Below are 27,815 nucleotides of genomic sequence, written 5' to 3'. Positions count from 1 at the left end.
TGAATGTTGTTCTGTAAATCAAGTGTATTTTCCAAGTGTTAAAGCAACATCATTACTTCAAAAGAGATTTTATTTTTTTTTAAAGATTTATTTATTTTTCTACAAGAAAAGAATTAAAAAAAAATATAGAAATCTCTAAACGTGGAAATGTAATTTTTGAGCACAAACCTAAATAATGAAGGAATGCGGAAAAAGGGATGTTTAGGGGTTTCTACCTGCAGATGGGTCTTAATACCAATCCAAATTATCAAAAATAAAGTCTCAGCAATAAACAGAAACCAGAAGGGAATTTTGGGCAAAATAACCAGTTACTAACGTTTCTATTTTCTTTTTTTTAACCCTACCTCTAGTTTCTTTCAATCTAGTACTACCATTCTGTGTTCCTATTGCTAGCTGTTTCTTTTATCTCAGATATGTTGCAAGCTTTCTGTCACATTAGTGAAAAGTGCTCTGACTTTTTCGCTATAGCGTTTACAGTGCGTTATCCCCAATCTTTTCCATCAGTCCACTATCTCATTACCTTTGTTACCTAGCCAGTTTCCTAGCTGTATCTTGCAATGTTGTCTGTATGCAATGTTGTCAATTATTACTGTTCACCGATGATGTCCCTTGCAAAGACATCATCAATCACTCCAACACACCTTTCTTCTATAGGGCCCTCTATGGACTTCTCACTTCCTGCCCCCCTCTTATCTGTCTCTGGCACATTCTACCCATACCTAGCTGGTATAGCCACACTCGCATGTTCTACCTGAATCAATCACTCCTTTTCAGTTTCTAACCTTCATTTCTCTACCCAGTGCAAGCCTTCTCATTGTATCTAGCTACCCATCATCTTTCATCAGTCCTAATCGTTTCTTCTCTCTTTTTATGTGGATTGTGGATTTTGGGCAGTCAAAGGGCACTTTTCATACCATCTGCCCCTCAGTGCTTTGTTCACTCAGTACTTTCACATGGTTCTGGGCTGTCTCTTAGATTTGGGCCTTGGGACTGGGGAGAGAGTACAGGTCTTGGTCTTCCTCTAATGTAGCCTCCCTTTCTACGTGATCTTCTTCCATGGTGTACTTGGAGATGAAGACTCATCAGTTCTCCCACAGAGGTGACGAATGGACAGTACATGCAGCGATGGAAAGGGTTTCCTTGTGATAAATCCAAGGGCTCATGCTCTGGTCTCCCATTTGTTGGTTGATGTGAGGGACTCCTTCTCCTTTGGCCACCTCTCCCAGGCATTCGGGGAAATGCACTGGGACCCTGGCCCTCATTCAAGTGGAGACGGAGAGGCAAAGTATTTCCATCTTCACAGGGGGTGGGCAAATCTGGGCAAGAACTTCCCCAGGCTGAAGACACAGCAGGAAGCAGCCGCTCTTGCTGGGATGCACTTTGCTGAAGGCTCTTACCCCTTAGAGGGACACCCGAAGAAAGTTTCGAGTCCCGATGATGTCGTTGTAGGTGATATTTTAAAGATCCAGATTGAGTGCCAGCATAAGAGCAGTGGGGGCATTTATATGGTCGCTCTCCTGTGTAGAAGTAAAAAGTGAGAACAATTAAATATAGAAAGAAGAAAAATTATAGATTTTTAAAATGGTTAACAGAGATGAGGGATCTGATCCACCAATTAGACAGGTAAAATTATTTTTGAGGAATCTCATTCCTTTCCTATATATGAACTCTTCCAATCCATAATGACTAATGTTAAAAAATACAGGAAATCAGAATTTATAATCACAGGGTGACTGGAAGATGGAGAAAATATGCATGTACTTATTCATCAATGAATAGGTGAAAAAGGTCAGATTTAGTCGGTCCACCCAAAATAGAAAGAAGATGACTTTGTTTCATTGGAAAAACACCAAATATAGAAAACAATTCATTTGAAGTTGTGTTTAAAACAAAAGTACAATTTATCTAATAATATTGAAAAGAAAATATTTACTACAGACATTTTCTTACCTGTGTGTACTCGCAAATGCACCTTCAGGTGATGGGAAGAACGGAATGATTTGGCACAGAAGGGACAGTCTCTTCCAGTTGCTCCACGAGGCCTCTGAGAGGAGTTGACACTCCATCCATTCTTATCTGGAGAAGAAATGAGGTGAATGCTGAAAAATCACACAATTAACTTACTCCTCTGTGTGCCTGTGAAAAGAACAAAGTCAATAATATAGGTTTCCCCCATGTAAAACATTGTCTAGTAGGAAGATTACTGTGCTCTTATAGAAGTTGTACCTTATAAGTTGTAATTCCAATCTATTTTTATTCTTTATATTTCTGTCCAGCTGCTAAACATGGTAAAAGTTCATTAAGTTCCTAAGTGAGAAAAAAAAGGGTTTGGGGAAATCCTGGTACTTGTTTGCCGTACAGAACTCCCGTGCACTAGCTATCTGCATGTAAGTGCACCACAGAATTACGATCCACTAGTCACATGCTTCAAACCTATCTGTGGGTGGCCAAAGGCAACAATTTAAAAGCACTTTTACTTAACTTATCTCCTGATTCCTCAGGTTCCCCACACTCATAAAACCTGCCCTTGAAGCCTCCTTTCTTTGTCTGCAGATGGCAGGTCCCTAACATCATACAAGAAGACCAGCACTCCAGCACTGTAGGCGAGGACACACCGAAAGCCTGCTACAATCTGGAACATCAGAAGTAAACAGGTAGTTTTTGAATTTTCCCTAGAATGTAGCTGTAAGATTCTTTTCGTGTTCCAAAAAGAAAAGGCTCTTTGCTGTCCTTTGGGGACTCTAGACTGATAACAGAGACTCAATTATTTGGTGTACCCAAGCAAAGCCACGGAACCCATTTTACAGAGGACCAGACATAGAATCTAAGTACTACTAGATCAACCCCATTCATGGGAACATTTTTTAAACTGGTGTATCTCTGTGTGTGAGAATAAGCATCATCAACTAACAATGGCACTCACTATTTCCTGTAGTACACAGAAACAGATGGATTTTAAAGTCTGAATTCACAAGCATCACTAACTTTAATTGTTTATTGCTCATCCAGTTTCTACAACACTCATATGATTTAAAATTGCTAACTGATCTGTAATCTGGTATCTATAGGGACCTTTAAAAGGTTTTAGAGTATGCTAGTAATCTGTAACTTCCATTGATATAAGATACAAGCTAGCTTTAAAATTCAAAAACTGTTAATATCATTAATAAATATAAAACAAATTAACATGCCAGGATTAGGGGTGTTATTGCGATGAAGCATCAACACTTTAAAAATTCTAATAAGAATGGTCAATCTGCCTGAATCACTGTGTAATCACATGACTTTATTTTTTGATGAATTGAAGTTTTGAATGAATGAAAGTTTTGTATGAATTAAAGTTTTATCCTAGGGCTGCTGATACTTATCATGCCTAGTACAGTTTTTTCAGGTAATATATACTGTTACTACTGCATTTAGGTATGTCTCTACTCAAGTTCCAGACTAAAAGCCATTTTGTTCTGATAAGGCTGGAAGTCTGGGTAGGTGTATAAGTAGGTGTAGTTTTTTCTTCTGCAAAATTGTATATACAGATAATATTTTAAACATAAATTCACTCTTCCAACGAATGAAGAAGCAAAGCTCTATTGGTACTGTTCTTTCTTGGTAAACCTACTGTTTATATGAGGAATATGAAGGAATTGGGTATTACCATGTACTGACTTATTGATATGTCTGGGACAACCACCTAAGAATGCCTTGGTTATTATAAAAATGTTCAGTCTGGTTGTTGAAAGCCATACCCGCTCTATTAGTTTCTCATAGTTTTAACCTGTCATTCATTTATAGTAGCATGATCAGCTTGCCAAATCCATATGCTTGCAGATATCTTTGTTACCTCACTTTAAAACTGTGAAAACTAGCAAAACACTTAATAATTCTTACAGCACTGTGAATGGAGACTTTAACACAAACAGAATGTTTCCTGTATAGCACTGGCAGTGTCCTGATAAAGTTTCTGGTTATTTGATTTGCTGTTAAACAATAAGAAGACAGTGGTAATATCCTGGTTAAACACATCACTATCTTACACTTTTATAACTTTTTGAAACTAGGTCTTGGCTCCTGTGAAAACCCAACCATGATGGTTGTAAACTAAAAATAAAGGCTGTGATTTGCAAGATCAGTTTTAAAGCTGAACTCCAGGCCAATATAAAGGACAGAAATGAATGGAACTCTGTATTGATAAATACATCCTTAAAGCGGAAATACAGTTCCACCTTACAAATGTGCAATCAGGCAACGTTTTATTGCAGAAAGGGACAGGCAATGTCCATTCCACAATACAACATACTAACCTACCTGATCATTCCTTTCAATTGTCAAAATTGCTGAGCTGCGCATACAGCTCTAAATGTTTGTACCCAGGGGATACCCGACACATCCTGTCCTCCCCAACGGCTGCTGGAACTAAATAAACATCCATGTCTGTGGAATGCCGGCGCCTATGACATAACAGGAACAGGTGAGTAGACAGGGTTTTGTTCCGCTTTAAAGGTAGATTTCAAAATGCAAGCAGTGCATGTGCTAGGATTTGACTTGCTTTGCCCTTGCAGTTCATTGTACAATAAAACGATACTGAAAAAGGGAAATGCAAAACAAGGAGCCAGTTGATAGAATAAAAGAGCAGTGACAGAGTAACTAGCTTACTGGTGTGTTGCTTCTCCCTCAAACAAAGTGGAACAGAAGCAAAAAAAAGATCAGCCCACCTTGCCAGTTGGGGCAGTGCTATGTGGCAGAGCTGAAACTCAGGAGATATATATAAATGTTTTGTTAAACAGATGTCTATTTGTTTTATTTGTGCATTTAGTTGTTTGCCCAGAGTTCAGCAGAATCCTAAAAAAAAAGAATATGTATATTTGCATGTAGCCTCACATATGCAGCGGTAGAGTAATAGGTGTCTCAGTGATGCAAATTTCCATACCTCATCTGCTGTTGATGGAAATGGAGGACTTAGTTCATGTTCCCACTAGAATAGAAACTTGTGTGTTGAAGCTATGAATAGGGCTTGAGTTGGTGTGCTTGGTTGCCATTCATTCTGAACAGTACCCAAAATGCATTTTGAGAAGGCATTGCCTTCTATACTGAGATACAATACAGGATAAAAAATGTAAAATTGACAATACAAAAATTAGCAAATCAACTTTAAGTAGGCTTGGATTTTGTATAATATATATACCGGTATATATTACAATATAAACCTAGATTTATTTGACCTGAAAAAGACATTAGAAAAATAATCCGTTTATACTAGAGTCACACCACTAGATGGCACTGTGTGCTCATGTAAAGTGAGCACAACACCACACACAAAAAATAACCAAACTCAAAACTACAAAAAATACTTTACCCTCTAAAATTGAGAAAAAAGATAAAATCACTTATCCCATGTGATTTATCTTTTCCCCCTTTAAAAAAAAGGTTTTACAAAAAACACAATATGGATGCTTTTATTCACAATCATTTTATTGGAATTTCTACTGATTATAGTTTTGAATGTTAGCAGTGAAGGGACACATTTTGTGCCCTAGGTACATATTTGAATCTTTGTAGTTTTCTTTCCTTTCAGGTACAAATATGTATTTCAGTTTATAATTGGATCAGTTTATATTCTACTATATATGGCATAATATTTTCCATAATTGTGCCAATTGTTCTGTGATACCTTCACTTCAGTATCACTTTATGATCAAAACTGCATTAAACAGAGGACACCAATGTATAAATGGTTCTAATGAGTAGGTATTTTGACAGATACATTTTTGACTTTCAACAAATACTTGAATCCCACTTATACAATACCTACTGTATTTATTAGGTTTCTAGGGGTCAATGAAAACAATGATCACCCAGCAAATATATATATATATATATATTACCAGTTCTGAATACTAATATATACTTTTTTTCTACTTTTTTACCTAGAAAGAGTCCTCAATGGCATGATAGATGTAAGTGATAAAACAGATTCAAGCAACATGGCTAGTATTTCCAGAAACTAAAAGTCCTTGTTATTACATTCAGAGAATATTCATTATTTATATATATATATATATAAAATTACAAAGCATTATTCCACATTTCTTTAAGACAAGCAATAACTCATTTCAATGCAGGTATGCTTGATGGGTGACTTGGGGAGAAACTGTTAAGTTCTGGTAGCATGCAGTTCATTTAAGGACAGGCAAACTAGTCAATGCTCCTTTATGGAACAACTACCTATCTGCTCATGAACTCATGTCGTACTGATACCCTACTTAATGAGTTTAGGCAGACATTGGCAGATCACTGGGAACAAAAATATTGAGAGATATGCCCTTTGTCTCTTGACCTAGGTCATCTTCCTCTGCAGTCTATTTTTCAATTAAAGCCTAGGAAGTAAAATGCAGTTTTAGTTTCCCCCTTGTTTTTAACCTGACTGCAAGCTTAATATGATAACTTACTTAAATTGCTAAGATGGGCAGAGGAAAAAACATAATGTATTTTTTCAAGCTTCTTAAAGTTGGCAGCTGGACTTCGTAGTAATGGCGGCCTATCAGTGGCAATGAAAATGCGTACCAATATTGCAAAAAGTGTTGGAGACATCTAAATGTCCCATGCACTCTAATTGGCACTATAGTTTCATCTATTTTACCCCCCCACACCTGCACACAATGTATCACACATACATACTGGGCCTGATTTATTTAAGTTCTCCAAGACTTGAGAGCATATACTTTCATCGGTAAACCTGGGTGATCTCCAGCAACTTGGATTAATTTGCTATTTTCTTTGGAATGTTGGTATGCTACATATTTTGTTGTAATAATTTGCACAACTTATATTATCTGCATAGTGCAGCTTTAAAGTGGAACTAAAGTTCCGCTTCTAAAAATCTATGATTGCTCAGCGTATCATGTGCAGCTTTGGTTGGGTATCTGTCAATTCTGACTTCCCCTGCATGTGGCGGGAATGCATGAACTTCGGCAGGGTTACGTCATTTGCCCTGGCCAATAAAGATGGCTAAAGATTATCTCCATGAAGAGAAAAAGTGAATATCCTGGGTTTGATCCTACTTTTTTAACTGGAACTGCATACAATCAGGTGATGATGAGCAATCAAATGAAAACAAATCAAAGCAAAATAAAAACCTATAGGACACAATTGACAAAATAGGTAGGACCACAATTATGGCCTAACTCACCATCAAACATAGTGATTTTGAAAAAAAATTGCAATTTTTTGGCAATTTGCAAGTAATTTTAAAGGCAAGGATCAATGTATAAGTCATATGTGCTATTGGAAATATATAAACATAATTATTGGAGTATATTATGACAATTTTGTAACTAATGCTACACAGACAAAATCAGTCAACAGGATACTCTAATACTTAGAAATTAAATAAGGTTTTAGTGTCTTGAGTAAAATAGATGTACATTCTTACCTGGAAAGCCAACTGTTTTCAGTACAATTCCAGAGGAGCCCTGTGGTAACATAACCTTGGGTGAGGCTCCCTCTCCAACTGATGCACCCAGTGCTTGCCCTCTTGCAGATGCTCCTGCTCCGTCTTGCTCACCATCCCCACTCTGCATTGCTCTTGCTGTAGCCTGGAGCATCTGGGAACAGGTGGCATCCCCTGGAGGAGGCAATCTCAGTAGGAGGCCAGAATAGAAATTTTGATATCCCAGGAGCCTAGATGAGGAAGATGGGGAATTTGAAGTGGTGGTATGGGTGGACTGGGAAGGTTGATGCACAGGGGGTTCTTGTCCTCCTACCCCTTTTATCTTGCCAAGGTGGACCTTCATATGATTTTTTAAGAACCATGACTCCTTGAAGCATCGTCCACAAACCGAGCATCGATGGTCAAAGGAGTCCTTATGTTTACGCATATGGCCTTTTAGGAACCAGGACTGGGTGAAGCTCTGGGAACAAATCTCGCATTTAAACTCAGCAGGAGGCAAAGCAGGAGTTGGAGTTGGTGTTGGAATAGGAGGAACAATCTTGGGTCGCTGAGGAGTTGAATGTCTCCTCTCAACATGAACTATTAGCTCCCCTTCTTGAGAAGCTGCAAAGTCACAAAGGTGACATTTATAAGGCCTGTGCAGAATTCTAAGGTGGCGTTCCAGTTCAGCAGCTTTTCGAAATTTACCTTTGCAAAATGGGCAAGGGTGGCGAAGTGTGGGATGTGTAGCTGGAATAGTCAATAAAGGTACTGCCTCCTGAACATCTTCTGTAGCTGAATTTGATATTACTGGTGAATTTGGTTCTTTCTGATGCTGATGGCCAAGCACCAGTGGCCTTTGGGAGTTTGTCTCAAAATGAGTCTTGTGCCCCCCACGACCCTGTGCAAGGTTTCCACGGACCCTGTGGGTGCTTGCATGAAGTGCTAGAATGCTGATAAAACGGAACTGCTTGCCACATATTGTACATGGAAACTGACGTGACTTAGTGCTTGAACCATCAGAAAAACCATTGGAATGACGCTGAAGATCCAGTTCTTCATCCGCAAAAGAAATGCCAAGCAGGGAGGAGGAGGCAGGCAGAGATGCAGGTGGAGGGGAAGGAGAAGGTGATGTTTGAGATGGTGACAGGGAAGATGGAGGTGGGGATGGTGAGGTTGAAGGCAGTGTGAATATTGGACAGTTGTCAAGATTTTGTGGAGAGGATGGAATAGTTGTTAGACTGGGTGAGGCTGGAGGTGAGGAAGGAGCAGAAGAATCAGCAGGTGGACATAGAGAAACTGGAGATGAAGAACGAGAGACTGGAGGAGAAGATTCAGATGGAGAAAGAGCACTTGGAGGTGGACTTGGAGCAACAGGAGGAGGACAGAAATTAACTCCTTGAGGAGAAAGGCTCCCAGTAGTTGTGCACAGTGAGACAGGGGAAGGGGAAACTGGAGAAGCGAGAGGGAGGGAGGCTGCTGTAGGACTGATTCGAGGTAAAGGTGAGGACTTTGATGGAGAATTTTGAGAGGGGAAAGGGAGATTTGTTATATGAGAAGGAGGTGAAAGAGAAGCAGAAGAGGGTGACATATGAAGAGATGATGGTGGGCTTGGAGGAGAAGCAGGTTGAGGGGATGTGGGGGATTTGTTTATCTGTTGAGAAATGGATTGTGGTGGTGTTGATGGATTCATATGAGAAACAGGAGGAGACTTAGAAGGAAGGGATTGAGTGAGAATGGATGGAGCAGAGTCCATTGTTAGGATGTCTCAATGGGTCTCTCCTGGGATGTTGGTTATTCTCCTAATCAAAGATAAAACAAAAAACAAATTAGATGCTTTAGGTATATTCAATGTTTTGATGTAAATCTTTGCTTTTAACTGAGAGCATTTATTCAGAAACAATGTTTTCCTCACACACAAAAACACATTTAAAGAGACAAGTATGTTATTTTAGAACTCAAGGAGTCAATGAGTAACAACTTTTATGGCTGAGTACTTAACTATTTATGAATCTGTCTGACTGCATTATACTTTAGGAAACAACTACATACCAAATGATAGTTAAACCAATTTCAACAATAACCAAGTCACAAAATAAATGTATAAAAAAACTTTAAAAACTCAATTTAACCCTACTGATCACTTTTCTTTTGAGTACAAAGCACATTGCACAGCTAAACAGCCTAAAGAATTGTTGTACACCAGACCGTTTATATATTCCTGCAATACAAAATGTCAATTCTACAAATTTTCTCATTAAATGTTTCATATTGTTGCCAAGAAATGATTATGACATGTGCCTGATACTCTGTTGTTGCTGTCCCCAGGTAGGTAGTAGATTGATGAAATGAAAGTGTTTACTTGTAGACCATATAGTAGTTTTGCCACATCCTAGATCACATGGATAAAAATTTGACTTCTATGACAAAATAGTCATTAACCACCTGGGCGTTACACTGATGTCTAGATTTCTGTACCAAAAGCGTTACAGGTTTTCATGAAATTTGTATTGGATTGAATACAAACTCCTGTATCCAATCCAATACAAAATGAATGAATGAGTTTCAATTTGAATTTCCCGCACACGCGCCGACGTCATCGTGCACGCACAAGAAGCCGGCCGGCTTTTTTTTTCCTCCGCCGGCCGGCTTCTTGTTTCAGAGAGCACCCGGCACTGGAAGGAGAATGACGCGGGACAATCAGCGGGACCAGGAGACGGCACCCAACACTGGAGAGGGAGATCGACGCTGGAGGACGACGCTGGAACACGGACACGACGCTGGATGAGCACAGCGGGACCAGGTAAGTGGGGAGTGAGAAAAGTACGGGGTTATCGATAATTGCAACTTTTTTAATATGAAAAAGTACAGGCTTAACGGTTGGGAGGTTAATAGAGAAAGGACTTTAAAATACTTCTTTGACTGGAACCAGACATATACAGATGCTGCCACTCAGCTTCTCCTTTGCTATCTGCCTATCCAGCTTTGAAGAGTCCATTGTGGTTTCAGAAAAGTAATAAATATAAAATCACCTAAGTTTTAAAGCATAATACCCTCAAGTTCAACTTTTATTTTGGTCCTTTGAAGAATCAGAAATAATTTGAAAAACACGTCAGATATACCACCAATTAGGTTATCAACAATCTGATCAGAGAAGAGATGCCCTACACCAAATCAACTTAAATTATGTGACTCGATAAAACTTTAGGCCAAATATGCAATCCCTAAAATGCTGAATATATTTCAATGGTGATATAAATACTTTGATGAATACTTTATGTCATGTCCATGTTTTTTCAATACATGAATATACAGTGAACATGCATGTTTATTACTCATTCAAAAGTGGATGGATAGCACTAGATTCCCATAAACACTTTACTTTTATCACTCAGTGGGGTAGAAATAATTTAGGCACACAGTGACTGGATGGCTTTTGTACACTAAAGGGTTTTCCATGGTCAGCTTAACCTGTGACTGAATAAAGTAAGTATACAATTAAATCACCACAGTGTGACAGACCAGGTTTTTTTTAGTGTATATTCAGATATAGAATGTACACATAGCCAACACATATCATGGACTAAGCCTTGCCCCTTTTAACAAAGCCTACTTTCTTTTACACTTTACACACCTATTGTGTCTGGGCAAAACAATAACTTTTTTCAGCAATGCTAAGAAGCCTGGTAAACTTGTTCAGTAAAACTGTAAAATAGCAGACACTGATGGGTGATTCACCTTTATATGCCCATCAGAAAAAATAGAAGCTACTGACTAATCCTAGTATAGTCATTATCATTAGTAAAGTCATTACTATAGTATTCTAAGTATCTGAATATCTGTTATCTGCAACCTTGGTTGTCATGCTTATCCAATGGCTTCATGATTTTCTAAATCCACGACAGGGAGCAAGTTTGCCTAAAAAGTGTCTTTTTTTAAAAAGCTTAGAGAGGTATCATATTTTAGCAAAACTCTTGTTTTTAGTGCGCAAATCAAAGCAAAAAATACAAATACAGTTCAGGGATGATGTGGTCCTTAAAAACAGTGAAAGGGGTAACAATAAAAAAATCATTTGAATTTTTTGTCTCCAACCCCTCCCGCACAACAACCCACTCCAAGGCTAATAAATACCTACCTATCCTCATTTATCCAACATCTTCACTGTGTGGCCTGCTGGGCACAGCACATTCTTTTTACTGGCCGGACTCCAGTCTATTATTACCCCCAACAGTGGAAGGCATTTCCATAGGAATGAATGTAGATTCCTCTATGCATTCACACAAAAAAGCATAAAACAGCTAGGAGACTTTCATTGAATAGGCTGTGTGGTGTCCAAGCAGGTTATACAGTGAAGATTTCCAAGGAATTGTTGGGATGGAGTGTTGCATTAAAAAGGATAACTGCACAAAAGCTATAGTTAGCCTCTAGAGAGTTTTAACCCTTCCTCACTCTATCCAAAGCACAAAAAGCTTCACACAATGTATGGGTTATACATATATTTGATGCTATTTTGGCACAAATATGTTCGCATTTTGCTGAATATGAACTCCAAAAAGCAAATGGCCCACTGATGTACTTCATGTGTCAAATCAGGAGTCTCCAGAGGGTATGATCATGGGCATATGTCTTAGCACTAGATTCTTTTCAGTAGACCCTGAATGGCACTGCACTGGTGAGGTTTATATATGTAACTGAAAAAACAGCATCCTATCGTGATGCATCTTCTTGCCAAATTCACTGACACACAATGTTCATAGACACAACATGCAAGCTGCCCGTACTGCTTAATTAACCCTACAAATAGATCCAGACAATCATGGTGTCAAGTGCACCAGATGAAATTTGATGCTGATAGGACTCAAATGCTCCCCAAATGCCCATATACAAGTCATTAATGTGAGGACTACTAGTTTTGTCATACTAAAATTTTTTTATTTGTAACAAAGTCCAAGAGCTACAATTTCTAAAACCAAACCCATTGTTCATTTTTGTCATCACCCATATATATCCCTGTATTGTATGTGTCAAGTATAAAAAGACATCTTAAGTTTCTGAAAGGTTTATTGGGTGTGTTTCCCATGCGGGAGCATGTCCCTTTCCTGACACAGCAATGACCTTTGGGGTGTGATCAAGCAAACATGTAAATGTCAATAAAAGTTAAGTCTCATTACCTACATTAATCATCCATAACCCTTTTTAAAATTTTAATATTCTTGTAATACACTTATTTTGAAAATAGCATGGTTATAAAAATTTAACCACACTTTTCTGTTTACTTAAAATATTTGATTTAGGCTGAACTATATTCACCTAACGACCAGCAATATGACATCTCCACATTCCTTCTCAAACCATCAAAATCTTTTTGCCAGAATTTTATGGGTTTGGGACTTCAGGCTTTTTAGTGGGTATGGTGTAAGTAATGAACCCCAGTGCATTTGCAGAAGTTCATTCATCTTACATTACCATGTTAGTGCTAGAACAAGAGCTAGTACTAGTAACAAGAGGTTAGGGAAAACTAGCATTGCTTGATGTGCCTAAGCAGTTTCGTCTTTTTTGTGTATGTCCAACCAAACTTTTTTTACCTTAGTTTAAAATATACTGAAGAAGGATTGAACCCCCATCAGCTTTTATTGCTATTCAGGATTTAGCTAGAAAGATTTACCATATTTTTTCTTGCTACCAACCATTTTACCAGAAAGGTAGTGGGGAGAACTCTCCAACGAAAACACAAACAGATGAGAATGTTTTCCTTTACTAGAATAGTAGCAACTGTTCGGTTTGTCAATAAAGAAAGATGAATGAAAAGAAAGGCAAATTAAATCAGGGAGGATGAAAGTCCTGCTTGCACCAACAATGACTAATAAATGAAGGATGCTGGTCACTAATGGTTTGTTTGAAAGGTATGCTTACCTGTAATACTGGAGCTTGAACCCTAAATGCTTCCATGCTACAATATTTACTGGATATGTGGGTCAGAACTGATCAGTGCTCTCCCAGTGCTGGCAATTTGTTTACTAAAATGGAACTACAGGCAATATTTATGGGAGGTAAATTCATATTTTGTCTCAAAAACAGTGAGTAGTAGATTAAAGGCTAGTTCAAAGTTTGGCATTGTGATGCATTGCGCCAAGGCATGTGTGTGAATGTGCATTTTGTTGCCAGTTTACATGCGCTGCATTAGGGCAATGTATTTTAATGAATGGTTGTTAAGGTGCTAAAGGGTCCAGAAAAAAAAAACAAAGCATTTTTCTCTAACTGAAACCACCAAATGTAGTAATACATGACTGAAATACATGTTTTGGTGCAAAACGTCTTGTGATAAAATGCACTAACACACATATATATATAACTCATTCTAATTAATAGGCTGGCAATCCACCAAAACAATCAACCCCCCACCTTGAGGACTTTTATCCAATTTTGTTCAACAGTGGGGCTGCACAAAACAATGCCAAATTTTACAAGTGTGATGGTTCCAAGTGTTCCATGGAGTAACATACAAATATAATACTGTATTTGGTTGCGCATTACCAGGAGCGGCCTTTAAAATAAGAATGAGTAGAGTCTAAACATTTTCAATGTGCTATAGCAGGACAAGCCAACAAATTATTCTAACCCAAGACTGCCATCATTTGAGTTACTAAGCCTATTTTTATGGGGTATTTGAAGTTGCATCTGACCTGTGTTCATGAGGTCTATCTGTATGATCAGACATACAGTGTATTTCTGAAAGTGATCATATGGAGCAGTGTTCACATGTTGTGTTTGCTGTTGCTTTTGCATGCATCACATTCATTTGCTTTTACCCATCTATTCAAGTCAATGTATGCCTCAAATGCAGCCCAAACTGACCTCAAATGTGCAAGCTTTTTCTCCTAAAAACATCAACATACCGCATTTAACTGCTTCTGAGCCTGAATCTTATGTATACCAACTTCTCTCTGTAAGGGCCTAATATTTTTTATTCTAGGATAACAGAAAGTGGCCTAAATATAAAGATCTAAAAGGTCTGACTGTTTGTGGTCTTAGCCACATATTTAGAATTTGTGGTTGATCAGAAAGAAGCAGAATGTGCGCCTGGCAAAATAACGATGTGGAGAATCTTGGGGTGGTATGAATTAAAGTACAGTGGTACCTCAGTATAAGTACGCTTTGGAATAAGTCCAACTTGTTATAAGTCCCGTTTGGACACGAACAATTTTGCTTGGTATACAACCTTTGTGCTAGAACTTGTATGGGTCAAAATGAGTCATAACACGGTGCGCTACCCTTATTTACTTCTCTCGAAACAAAGCCACGATTCCCCACGAGGGTCAGTACGCCAGTTACTACCATTCAGCTAACAACCCACGCTATAACTCTCTGTGAATTACTTAACATCTCCTCCTCCTCCTCCCTTCTCAGCACCATCCTAGTAGACACTCAACTATTCTCAGCAAGGTAAAGTGAGGTTAAATTTTCATTTATTTCATCTAATTGCTTTTGTATTTATGTATTTTAGTATTAAGCAGTGTTTAAATTATTCTATACATCCCCATCAATGAATAATATGCCAATACCTATAGGATTTTTTTTTTCATGGGAACAGATTAATCATTTTCCTTTTATTTCTTATAGGAAAATGTTGTTTGGTATAAGTCCTGTTTGGTCCAAGTCCCAGGGTCTGGAACAAATTAAGGTACCACTGTATTTGACTGTGGGGTCATAGGAGTATCCTACATTCCTGTTCACATGCAGGTAGGCTGGGTTCACCCGGTTACAAAGCACTAACACGCATAAGATAACATTTTTTATGCATTATTGTGCCTTGCATTCATTCATTAAACGCAGTACATCACAATGGTAGTGCATTACTGCAGTGCTACATGCAATGTGTATTGTATTTGAAGGCAAAGCTTTTCTAGCTTTGTCTAAATCCCCCAAGGAAGATTCTCCTTCTCTCAATACTTTATAAAGTTGTTACAGGAACAGAAGGTAAGAGGGATTCTTTTAATCAGGACACCAGTTCTAGCAATAATTTTCATTATTTTTTGTGTCTCTAGGAGTGGAAGTGAACGAAAAATATCCATGATGGCCCCAAAAATCCATCTGATAGCAATTTTAATTAAACCCTACTCTATCCTAAAACACCCGATAGCAGTTTACCAAAATCCCTACTCCATCCTAGCACAGGACAATGAATATAGAATATAATTCATTTTTCTTGAATTCATAATTGGGGATGAAGGGTTTCCCTTTTATTTCTCATACCATTTTTTTACTTCTTGCATCTGTATTTTATTTCTTACCAACTAAACAGATGATTTGCATATTATAGTTACAACAGACTCCAAAGACTTAAAAAATACAGTTTACTTGCAGTTAGGTTAACTGGCTTTCCTCCAAAACTGGCCTTAGACTGTGTTAGTGACATATGACTATGGTTAGAATGTGAGCCCTTTTGTAGGACCACTAGTGACATGACTAAGGACTTTGTACAGCGCTGTGTAATATGACGGTGTTATATAAACAATGTGTAGTAATAATAATAATAATAGATAAAGGTCCACAAAATCTGTCTATCTCTGCACTTAAGTCTACTATATTTTTCTATATACCTGCAGCACTTATTGAAGATAGTTTGAATCAATCTGCTGCTATATAAAACCTTTATTATGTCTTTCCTTGGATACATTTTCTGTACAGTAAGATTTCTGTCATAACAAAGCAATACAAATTGCTGCAAAAACAGGGTTATTTGGATGATAAAGTACAAACAACAGATAAAAAGCATACAAGATATTGTTACATAGATACTTAGGGCTCTATTTATAAACAAAGAATCTGACATTCCCCCCAAAATTCCCTGATGGGAATAAATAACTGCAATTGAAACACATGAACCTGGAAGATTCCCTGTTTTATAAATAGAGCCCTTGGTGTATTTGTTGTTTGTCACGTTGATGAATATCAGTATTGTTCTGCATACTATATACAGATGACTACAAACATTACAATGATACCATGTTTACTTCTGTCTGGTCACTCAGAGATCATTTGGAGTAAACATTTACATGAAAAGTATGTGTTTGTACCCTTTATGCATAAAGAAAAGATGGAAGAGCACTAAATATCATTATACAAAGATATCTTTGCATATAACAAAACACAACTGCTAGAAACAGTTACTTCATTAGATCATAAGCACTGCTGATTCTCTCTGAAAGCAGATTTATGCTCAGCAGAAGTCTCCCTCAATAAGTATTGTGCAAATGCAATTATTTTTTGATATTGCAGAGTTTTTTTGCTTTCAACATTTAAGTACTTGCTTCTGTATTGTTAAAATCAAGCACTTTCTATGCAGCCGTGTACAAAATAACTGATAGAGACGCAATGATCTGACACTTCAGATGACATGCATCATATCTCTGTCAGCATTAGGTATGCATATGGCATAGTAATACCCATAATGACTATTGCACACAATACTGCAGTCATTGTTGTCTTACCCACATGAGCCACCGCCTCAGTATGAATGTGCCAGAATAAAGGTGAGATCTATATAGTATAATAAATTAAACAGGCAAGGCATCACATAAATGTACATAATATCATTTGACTTGAACTGTGCTTTGCATTTTTCTACGCCTTAAAAAATGCTTTTGTATTTCAATGCACACATGCACAAATACGTCTTCTTTTTATGGAAGTCCAATGACTTGCTATGATAGTAGAAAAAGAGCCCCTTTAACTCATATAAAAAGTAAAGCAATGTTTTTATTATAATATAATGCATTTCACGCTTTTGCACACCTCACTACCTAACCTAAAAAGAAAAAACTGAAAGTCTGCTACCTGTTCATACTTGTCCTACACACTTCCAGTAGGATGTAATTCAGAAAAATTAATTGAAAGAATGTTGGGAGTCATAAACAGAAAACTGGGGATCCAAAATCTTATTTTAAAAATGGGCCCCTTTAAAAAGTCTATTACAGAATTTGTTCATGTAGAGTTTTCCCTAAACATTTTGTATCAGAGACCAGCTGTTTATATGTTGCGGTATCTTTTTTGTATATGAAACCTGGAGCCCTATTTGGAATCCTACAATACAGTAACAGGAACATTCCACTACTATTGTATCCACCAGTGTTCTGAAGTCCACCGTTTGATCCATAACACCACTCATGGTCTGTGTAAGTAGGGATGACTAGTGTAATCTGCTGTAGAACTAGTGATAAAACTGAGAACACAGCTTGGAATCATAAGGAGACAAGGCAGCTGTAGAAGGGGGTCCTTCATGTTCCTCCATTTACAGATAACTATAGAGAGCATAGGGATGAAAGCATACTTCAGCAGTACCTGAAGTGTTCTTTCCAGCAGTAAAAAAGCAGCGAAATCTGAACCTTCTAAAAACTATTTTTTTTATATTGCTGGTATACTTCAACTATGGTTATTCTTCATTATCAATATATTAGGGAAAGTGCCGTAATTAAACAGAAGAAAAAAAGCATATTTAAAAGAGAGCATGCAGTTAGGTATGTCATACAACTAAATTAAATATATAAATATAATAGGATTTAAATATAAAATATAATTTAAAATGTCTATTTTTAACCAGATTTTATTTATTTAGGTTTCCCCAGTATAATTCCTAAATTTAAAAAAAATTGAAATAGAAAATTAAAAAACTGCCAGCATATAAGCATTAATATTTGGTATGGAGTATAACTTCCTGCCCTGTAAAATTCAAAACCGACATCAGAGCAACCAGCATATTTATCCTTTGCTAAGATTAGAGATGCTGCTCTTTAGCTTTCAGAAAATTCCATTCTTTAATTTTGTGCATTTCACCTGTGTTTCCTCAAAGCCTTTTATAAGCCACACACTGTTCTCATTGTTACTGCCTGGCATGGAATGCAGATGCTCTGGCGTTCTTCATGTAAGAAAAGGTGCATTTTGACATAACTTGCTCTAGTGCTCAGTCTCAAAAGGAAAAGAATGTTAGAATATCCTCATCTAGAATCATGCATTTCTTCATTAGGGCGAAAACCCTGTGTAAATGCACTACCTTAACAAAATAGTATTCTGGCAGCTGAGTAGGTGATGTATGTAAATAAAACTCACCTTTGTGTCTTAGATCCCACAATTTGCTGCAAACAATCATCTAGACTAAGGCTATCACTGTACTATTTATTGGTTTCACACAAGACACTAAAGATATGCAGGAAATGTGTGAGGGGGTTCTGGAAGTCGATCACAGTGAAATATTTAAGCAGTGGATCACAAGATTGGGGACCAAGAGGTGAATGTTATTTATCCGGAACACTGAATACCACTTTAACACTGGATAACGATGAGAACAATCCAATGTAATAAAGTTGTATAAAACAAAGCACTTAAACTTACCTTTCTCTGTATCCCTAGGCAATGACATGTGTCACTTTCTATTTCTCATTCTCCCAGTCTGTCCTACTTTTATTATAGTAGTTCCCACATTAATAGAATAAATTCTGCAGGACCAATAAAAGAGCAGACTGTGTAAATTATTCAACATTATTATAGATTTATACTGTGCTGTGACTTGGCCACCCTGCAAATTCTTTCTGGGGGCATTCTATCCAGTAGGCCTAAATATACTTATTACTTTGGATATATGATATCTATATTTGCCATAAATGTACCCTGGCTGCATATGCATTCTATCCTATATTTGTAACACTTGGCTCCAATGTGTATATAGCACTAGGTTTATATTAAAACACAACAATGTGACTAAAGAGTTTTCTAATATACAAAGTTATATTAAATTACACTTAGTGATGTATCTAGATTTATTAGTATGTGTAAAATTACAATAAACACCATTACAAACAAGAAAGTAATGATCTTATACTCAAGCTATCTCTGATGGCTGGAGGTGTTGGTTTGGAAATATTTTCCAGCTTGTTGGAAATCTCCTTAAAAAAAAGCCAATCCTATATAATACAAAGCCAATATAGTATTAAGTGAACATGACGGGGGCTGGTGTGATCAGTAAACCTGTGTGGGGATGTACAGATACCTCCCCACTCATTGTTCTCCAGGGGATATCCATCCTCTACTCCAGTCCTAGCAATAATGGCCTTTACTGATAAGCTTAAGAAGAATAAAGTCTTTGTACCAAAAGAGCCCAGTCAACTTCACATTCCTCTAAAAGTCAGAAAATACAAATATTTAAATGGTTGCTATGAGTAACACTGACATTATCACTTTTTTTCCATTTGTTAAAAAATCTGTATAGATTTTGCATTCTCACAAAGTCTAGTGTTGTAGCAAAACAGAAAAGATGCAAAACTCTGGTCTATTCATTTTTCTACAATTCAGTAGGAATATTTACTACAGAGTAGTGTAAGGGCAGCACACACAGACAACTATTGTCACGTGATAATTCAGATGTATACAAGAATATAGAAATGTGAATGAGCGCACTAGGAGACTGGTGATAAGCCAAATGATGGCAGGTTAGTTTTCCCTCACTTTACTGCTCATCTTTACAGAAGGAAAAAAATATTAAATGTCTGCTAGAACATCAAAAACTATATTTTGCTCACAATTTGTACATCCCTGCCTAGGTCCAGTCAAGTTTGTTTTAAATTCATTGAAAAACAATGCAGACATGCAAACTGCAGTAACTCATAGCAACCAACTGCCTTCCCCCTTGCCTGATTCACTTCACTCCAGACCATGGCTGTTAATTGGTTGAAGAGTCCATACAAGTTCTTTCCTGTTATAGTTTGTATTGTATAAAATATTTATAACATTCTGAGGCTTAATCACTCTGTATTGTCTATAGACTGTATGACATATTTTTAGATTAATGAATATCTAAATCTGAAGCTGCAGCTTATCAGTCTTTTGGATGTGACTACATTATTTTATTTTTTTGGTCTAAGAAATGTTATTTTATGTACAGAAAATACCTGTTGATCTTGCCATGAACCCAGTGTCCTTGTAACTTCCTGTGAACTGAAATCGCCTTGCCACTATAAAATGAGGAGGGGGGGAAGTTTTTGTAGTCTAAAAGAGAGCATCCTAGGCTGCTCCTCTGTTAATTCGGTACAGTGATTGAGTGTTGTCACCCTAGGACAGGATGTGTACTACTGGCAGGATCACCAGGTATAAATAAAGGGGGAAAACCCTATTAAAAAAAAACAAACATAGTCACTTAGTCTCTAAGGACTGGTACCCTGCAATATGTTATATTTTTGTTTTTGTGTAATTTAAGGAAATACATACGGATATTTAGAACATGACGTAAAGGATGACTGCATTTTTTATCATCATAAGATATACAGATTTTGTGTCTCGATGCCTGGATAGAGCAATAAACTGTAACATCCCACTGAAGTCTGCTGTACAAAAGATTAGGCTACAGATATGCAATAAAATATTATACACTGTTATGTCTCTATTCAGAATGGAAGGTTTTATTTTTACAGCCAGACTTCTCAGGTGCAGCTAGTCTGTCTAGATTTGCACTACAGACATCAGTGCCAGGGAAATCAGCTGTGTGGCCACCATGTGTTCCCTACAGGGATGCACCATGTGGGCAGCACACTTTCACCTTCCATTCCTCAATAGCACCATATGGGTGGCTGGCTCTCCTAGTACTCCCAGAGCGCCCTGATACTTTACATCCGTAATGGTGCTCAGCAGGAGGAACCTCCATCTCCAATATCATCTCCCATCACAGAGAGTACACTGCTACCAGCAGGACCTTTTTTTTTTCTTCGCAAACACATTGACACAGATCCTGTTATCCTGCTCAGTGAATCTGTGGCTACTTATACCCTGTATCCTTATGCCACTGTGTGAATGAGCAGCCCTGTACATTTAGGTCTGTGCACCTGTGTCTGTAGTGCAGAGCATCCAGTCGCCATTATACATTCTGGGGCACAGATGACATGAGAGGATCATGTCTCCTACAATTTATTAAAAAATAATCCCGCAAATCATACGGCGCTGTTCCCAACACGTTATTATCTGAAAACAAATCTTGACGTTGTAAAAACATCCATAAAGTCAGTACACATAATCCACATTGTTTGCAAGGTCCATTAACCCCTTTATACGGCGTCTATTTACAGAACGAATAATTTCTCCTTGCCATCTGTGTGTAACCACATTCCCAAATATTTAAGAAATGCCATGGCAAGGAGTTAGTGTTTTTCCTCCTGTTTGTATATGTGGCTACATTTTGTAGTGAGACCCTGGAGACTAGGTATGTGTAACTTTTCTGTGTGTGTACATAAGTGTGTACATGTAGTGTCATGTAATGTGTATTGCGGTGTGACAGGTTATGTCTGTGATAAGTTCTCTGCTATGTGAGTGTGTATATTCCTGTGTGTGCCCGTGTAATTTCATCACACATTCATTACTCAGACTCACTCAGCCATGTAATAGAGACAGAGAGAGCGAGAGACAGAAAATCACAAGGCCTCATTCTACCCCCTCCCTGCCCAGGCCCCAGACAGACAGGCGGGCATGTATATGTGGGGCGGGGGGGGGGGGGGACCCAGCCTTTGCTGCACCCCACTTAACCCTTTCCCAGCCAGTAGTGTCACACACTGGGGTTCAAGTACTTCTTATCAAACTGTCCCCTGCCCACTCCATGATGCACAGGGTTAAACCTGTATCTCTCCCCCTCCCTCCAGCACCCTGTTCTCTCTTTCTTTCACCAAAAAACCCTTTCACCTTATTCTGTGACTCCCCCCTCCTTCATTCTCTTCACCCCCCACTGCTTCACAGTACAAAGACCCTCTCATTCCCCTAACCCTCCCTTCTTTCTTCTCACATTCCCCCTCTTCCTACCCCCTTCCCCAATGCTCGGCATAGAAGGAGAGAGAGTGAGGGAAGAAAAGACACACTTAAAGGGAAAAAGTTCTTCCCGTAATGTTTCCTCCGAGCTTGATATAGTATTGCTGTTATTTTGTAGCACTTGTCCGGTGTGCATCCTTCTCTCCTTCTCTCACTCCTCTCTCCGCCCCCTCTCTCTCCTCTTTTTCCTCTCTCTTTCTCCCATTTCTCCTCTCCCCCCTCCTCTCCACTAACCCTCTGCACCTGCTAAGTTTTTTAACCAATATTTCATTTTATTTCAGCATTTCCAGAAAAACAAACAAAAATCATGCGCCCAGTCCAGCCCAAATCCATCCTCCCAAACACTTGTCCCCCCCTTGCCTTGGTGCGGGCTCCCGGATCCCGGGTAATAAATGATAAAATAGTGTTCCCCGAGCAGTAAAGTCTGTGTGTTATACTCACACTCCCGGGCAGAGAAGAGATTATCTGCTCCCGACGTCAGCGCTACGTGGTTGGTGAAGAATTAAACCCATGGCAGGGACAGCGAGATGCCTCTTTGTGCTTTTCATGCGTGCTGCAATTTGCATTTTCTAAGGGCCTTTCATCAAGCATGCGATCTCTCAGGGAGAGTTACACAAAAGCAGCTCAAATCCCCGCCACAAAAATGGATGCCCCCCTTCCTCCCCCTTCTCCTCCTCTATCTCTCGCTCACTGCCTCTCTCACTTTCTCTCCTTTTCCCTCTCTTTTTAGGAACAGTCTCTTTCAGAGCCTCCTGTCTCTCTTCCTGTCTGCCTATTGATTCATTTCTGTCTGTCAACACTGCTGTGTCTCTGGGCTGATTCTATAATCTCTCCCTCCTTCCTTTAATATCTCACTTCATTGTTTGCTCTGTCCCGCTTTCCCTCACTCTGCTCAACTCTCTCTTTTCATCTTTTTTTCTCTACACTTTTCTTTTTGCTTTTTTTCTTCCCTTAGCTTCCTCGCTCCCACAGTTTTCCTGTCTGGATCCTCACACGATCCCTCCCCTTTTACACCTATATCATTCTTTTCAGGTTCTTTCCCTCACAATGAGTCTCACATCTTTATAGTAATCAGACTATGATTTGTCCTGAATCTCTCACCTATGACATGTTTCTTCCTTCTTGTCTTCACCTGTCCATTCCTCCAGCAGTCTCATGTGTGTCCTTTAATTCTCCCTCCATCATTCTCCCCCCTCAATTATTGCTTCTTTCCTCCCCTCACCTCTGTCTTTGTCTTCACTTTCTGCTCATTTGTGAAAAGGTGCAATTCTGTGAATCTTTCACATTGTACCATTCAGGTGATGTGTGCTGGACAAGGATTAATGCATGTACATATTTCTTGTAAAAGGCTTACTTTTTGCTCCACACATCACTTTCTATGGAAGCAGTTCTTTCTGTACTAGTTACTTTTTATACAGGCTTTTTCTGTTTGATCTATTTTATTTAGTAACAAATATATAGATCAATTAGTCTTTATTGACATTTTTCCAAAAAGAATACAGAATACTATTTAGTAACACATTTAATAATTCTACACCTATAAGACAAAAGTTCTGCCCATGTTCAGATACATGAGTTATGTTTAAGTGTAGTATGCTTTGCCTGTACTATACATGACTTCTTGCAAAATGCTTTCTCAGCCACACTGTCTGTTCTATTTATTTTATTTTTTGCATTCCATGTTTTCCCTACAATTTACCTGTAAGAGATATCTGCTCTTTCCATAAAGCCATTAATTTATCTATATCAAGCCTCCCCATATTATTCATCGCTGCTTTATTTTGCATTTGGTATATTACCTGAACCTTCTGTCTCCATTTCTCTGTCTTCCTGTTTGTTTCGTGCCTCCTCACATCTCCGTGAAGACTCAATTTATTGATCAGCAGATAATGAGGACACAGTCTGAATGACAACACAGAGGAGAGAGACAGAGGCAAAGAAGAAATCACTATCACCTTACACAGATATGCACATCCTTCTCAAATATACTCATATATGTACAGTTCTAGGGCACACAGATGACATTTAAATGCAGACTTGTGCAATATATATATATATATATATATATATATATAAATATATATATATACATATATATATGCAAGTGCGTAATATTGGTGTGCACCCTTCATCAGAGAAATACCTGGGCTACCATTTCCATATTAGTTGCCAAGCTGTCATGTAGGTCCTTCGGTTCTTTACTTAGCAAGCAAACTGATTATAGAATCTGGCAAATTGTGTGAATCACAAATTCTTCTCTTTGTCTGGATTCTTTATACAGATTTACAGCAGTCTCGGAATCATAATGCAGTTCCTCTTTGCTTGGACTCATAAATGATGTAATTCTCTACAGACAAATCAGTAAATCACATGTTTAGGCAAACTGTATACATCCAATTTGCCAAAAAGTTTCAGATTGTCCAAATGCACACAAAAAATCATCTTTTTAGTGAGGCAGTAACTTCAGACTTTTTACTGCTCCTAACAGGTGTATACTTGCTTCAGGTCAGAAACTCACTAGCTAGTAAAGCTGAAGGATCAGCATGATAGCCAGATGACTTTCTGCCATGTCAGGTTCCCAATAAAATAACTACTTAAGTAACTTTTCATCTAACAACCCCAGTTTTGACTTTAAACAATTTTTGTCAGTTGGATATAAAATAAATCACCAATAGGTTAGTTTTAATAGCTTATTATAGTATTGAGTTTTGCATGCAATCACATATATTTTAGAGAAATATATTATCAGGCTATTTTCTACAGTGTGTAAAAAACAATAACTCAAAACTAAATATAGGTTATATTCCAGTAATGAGGCCACAATCTACTGAAACATGTCTGGTTTCTATAGATTAGGAAGCCTTTACATTGGTTTATTAAACATACCAGACTTTTGCCAACATGACCTATGTTTGGGTGTTGTCACAGTCCTTCAAGTGAAACCCTGAGGATCACTGCGTAATCCCAAAAAAATACTTCTGCACTATTCTGGTGCAATAACTTTCTTAAAGCTTTTTAGTACTAGGAAAAAGTAGTGAAGGGTTTGCTTTATATAAGTAGCTTTATAAAAGCCTGCCAGCCAGAATGTGTCTGCAGCTTGTCATTCTGCCAACCCACTGATGGAGTTTTTAGGAAGGTATGAGATATAAGGGAATAAAGTTTGAGGTGTATGACAAGAACATAGTGGGGTGTCCTCTATGTATAATGTGCTGTATTACAGTCATCAAACTGCCCCATACTATGCAGAGTTACATGCTCCGCACATCACATGTATCAAGATATCCCAGGGGAAGTGTGCTGGGTGACAGGAGGGTGCCAGCCTGGGGGTTGGGAGGTTTGCAGTTACAAGGATGCTGAGTGGCATTAGGAAGCATTATTGGAGTGACATTTTGTTGTTGATTTAGGTGAGTTGATTGGCAATAGGCTTTGGTGGCAGGAGTGTTGTGTAGCTGAAATGTGCAGTGTGTAGGGTACTGTAAGGTAGGGGTGCTAATTGGCGAAGTGGCAGTGCAGCTGCTGTGGTAATGGGTGACAAAGGAGTACAGTTGTGGGGAGACAGGGAGTAAACAGAAGCATGGGTGCTTGATGGAACAGGGTTGGGGTACATATTTTTAGAACAACAGGAAGAAGGAATGTCATTAAGACATAAAAGATATTTTTTTTTTTACTTTAGTGACACTTTAGGTTTTAGCCTATTAAATCGAAATGCTTTATTATAATTTTAAAGCATTTCATATATACCAGTCAGTTCAGATTTTGATAAGCAAGGATTTTGATAAATAATGCAATATTTGCTTTACAGAAAATAGCTGATAATGACATGATTCAAGAGCTGGATTGCTACTAGTTGTTGATGAAGTTTGTTTGTAAAACACATACATTAAACTATTATTTATATTTTTGTCCATTTTTTAAACTTTGTTTAAATTTGTAATAAGCAATACTCCCAAAAAAACAAATTAGCCACTTATCACCTTAAAAATTATTTTCCTAATAAACAGAATGTTATCTTACCAGTGGGAGAAACTTAATCTTGTTTTATGAATGGGGTCAGATTTGTTAATTTACAGATTTAAATCAGGCCTTTCACTAAAACCAAAGCTCAATGTCTGACCTCTCTTTCCAAATCACCTACATGTAGTAGTTAAAAAGTTTGAATGACATTTTACATTACATTACAATCTTTCAACCTAGTACTACTGGCGAGGATGATATCACCAGGTGTAAGGTAAGTGTAATTGCAATCTTTTTATTTTTTGAATTTTTTTATTACCAAATAAGTGTTTGTAATTTTAGAAGGGGGCCCAAACAGTGGACCTTTTACCCATACCTGTTTGAGGAGCTTTATTTGGAGAAAGCTTTATTCTAACCTAAATATGTTTCCTAATGACCTAAATAACCTGTAATGCTTACAGTGTGATTAGACTTTTCTTCTGGGCACACAGTTCTGGCTGCTTTTAGAGACTGTCCAGCAAAAAAGTCCTGCAAAGCTTGCTTCCCTTTGTGGTACCCAGGCTCACTTGGCGCCCATGTGAGCTTAGGACTGCTGTGGGGAAACTCAGGATAGAGGAAACTCAGGTTTATCAGTTTTCCTGTGCTGAGTGAACTTGGAGGTGTCAATACAATTGTGATAGTAACATAACAACAAACAGTAACACAAAAAAAACAAAACACAAAAAATATTTACGTGTTCCTGTAAAAGTTGCAAGGTTTCCACTTCTTAGTAATGTAACATTGATCTATTTTTTAACCACATTACTACTCTTTCGTGTAACAACAAAAATTCTAGGGAGAACAGTGGCTTATCTGTGACAGGCACCTCTGACAGACACCATTTGTCACACTGCAGAGGTGGTCTGCTACCTGGTAAGTATTGCACAGCATTTCTTGTCAGCTTATGTTTTGGAACACCAGTATGTGTACGACAGGTTAGAGATAGAATTTTGATAACCCAAATTTTATGTGGACAGGAAGGCATAAAAAAGAGCTAAAACCAAATAGCTAGAAGCTTGGCCAGAAAACCTTTTTACTTGGTTCGTGGACATAGGTGTCACTAGCTTTTGGACACCTTGGGCATGTTCTCCCCAAGAGCCTTGGCTATTTTTTCCACCAGTTTGTTTTAATTTCTGGGGAAAAAAAGTGTCCTGTGAAGCCGAGGGTGATTTAAATTGCTGTACTGAAGCCTGTAACAGGGCAGTAGAACTTGGTCATTCAAACCCAGACCCAGTGATACAACCACTATAAGCAAAGAATTGCAGCTGCCATTTGCTGCAATCCTTCAGCATGATTCTAATTTACTGAACTTTACATGTGTGATGTCTTTTTGTAGGCGCTGTTCATGACCTACTGTATCCAGCAGTTTATAGCGCTCGCAGTGACTGCTTGGGGATGGAGAGATGACAGCATGAATACATCAGTACAGAAAATAAGATCAACCTTAAAACAAGAGAGAGCACCTCGATAAACCATAATCAGATTCATAGATGAAACATAATAGAACTTCTACCTAAAATATAAAGAATCTAAACTAATGTTTTGTCCAATATTACAGGGA

At 38.0% G+C, this 27,815-nt stretch overlaps 1 protein-coding gene and 1 long non-coding RNA gene across 3 annotated transcripts in view; one reads left to right on the top strand and one right to left on the bottom strand.

Annotated features, from left to right (window-relative positions):
- Positions 1-27,815, top strand: part of LOC140333527 (uncharacterized) — an 88,578-nt gene that overhangs the window by 21,167 nt on the left and 39,596 nt on the right. For both annotated transcript variants that reach the window (XR_011921386.1, XR_011921385.1), the window contains exon 2: positions 2,554-2,654. This is a non-coding gene — a long non-coding RNA (uncharacterized lncRNA). The remainder of the gene's footprint in view (positions 1-2,553; positions 2,655-27,815) is intronic.
- ZNF219 (zinc finger protein 219) lies at positions 53-23,273 on the bottom strand. Its single transcript, XM_072415244.1, has 4 exons — positions 22,703-23,273; positions 7,427-9,225; positions 1,951-2,076; positions 53-1,517 (listed from the first exon to the last, which is right to left on the bottom strand). Exons 2-4 carry the CDS (start codon positions 9,177-9,179, stop codon positions 937-939), a joined length of 2,460 nt encoding a protein of 819 aa, XP_072271345.1. The 5' UTR covers positions 9,180-9,225; positions 22,703-23,273; the 3' UTR covers positions 53-936.

The sequence above is a fragment of the Pyxicephalus adspersus genome, chromosome 6 (assembly GCF_032062135.1).
Source record: "Pyxicephalus adspersus chromosome 6, UCB_Pads_2.0, whole genome shotgun sequence".
NCBI lineage: Eukaryota > Metazoa > Chordata > Amphibia > Anura > Pyxicephalidae > Pyxicephalus > Pyxicephalus adspersus.
Note: the sequence above shows the minus strand (reverse complement) of the source record. Positions and strands in the feature narration are given on the sequence as shown.

Excerpts from the sequence above, each read along its gene's own strand:
- ZNF219 (XM_072415244.1), bottom strand. The coding sequence starts at position 9,179 with ATGGACTCTGCTCCATCCATTCTCACTCAATCCCTTCCTTCTAAGTCT. Across the intron at positions 2,077-7,426 it reads GAAAACAGTTGGCTTTCCAG|ATAAGAATGGATGGAGTGTC; the intron begins GTAAGAATGTAC and ends TTTCTTCTCCAG. Across the intron at positions 1,518-1,950 it reads GCATTTGCGAGTACACACAG|GAGAGCGACCATATAAATGC; the intron begins GTAAGAAAATGT and ends ACTTCTACACAG.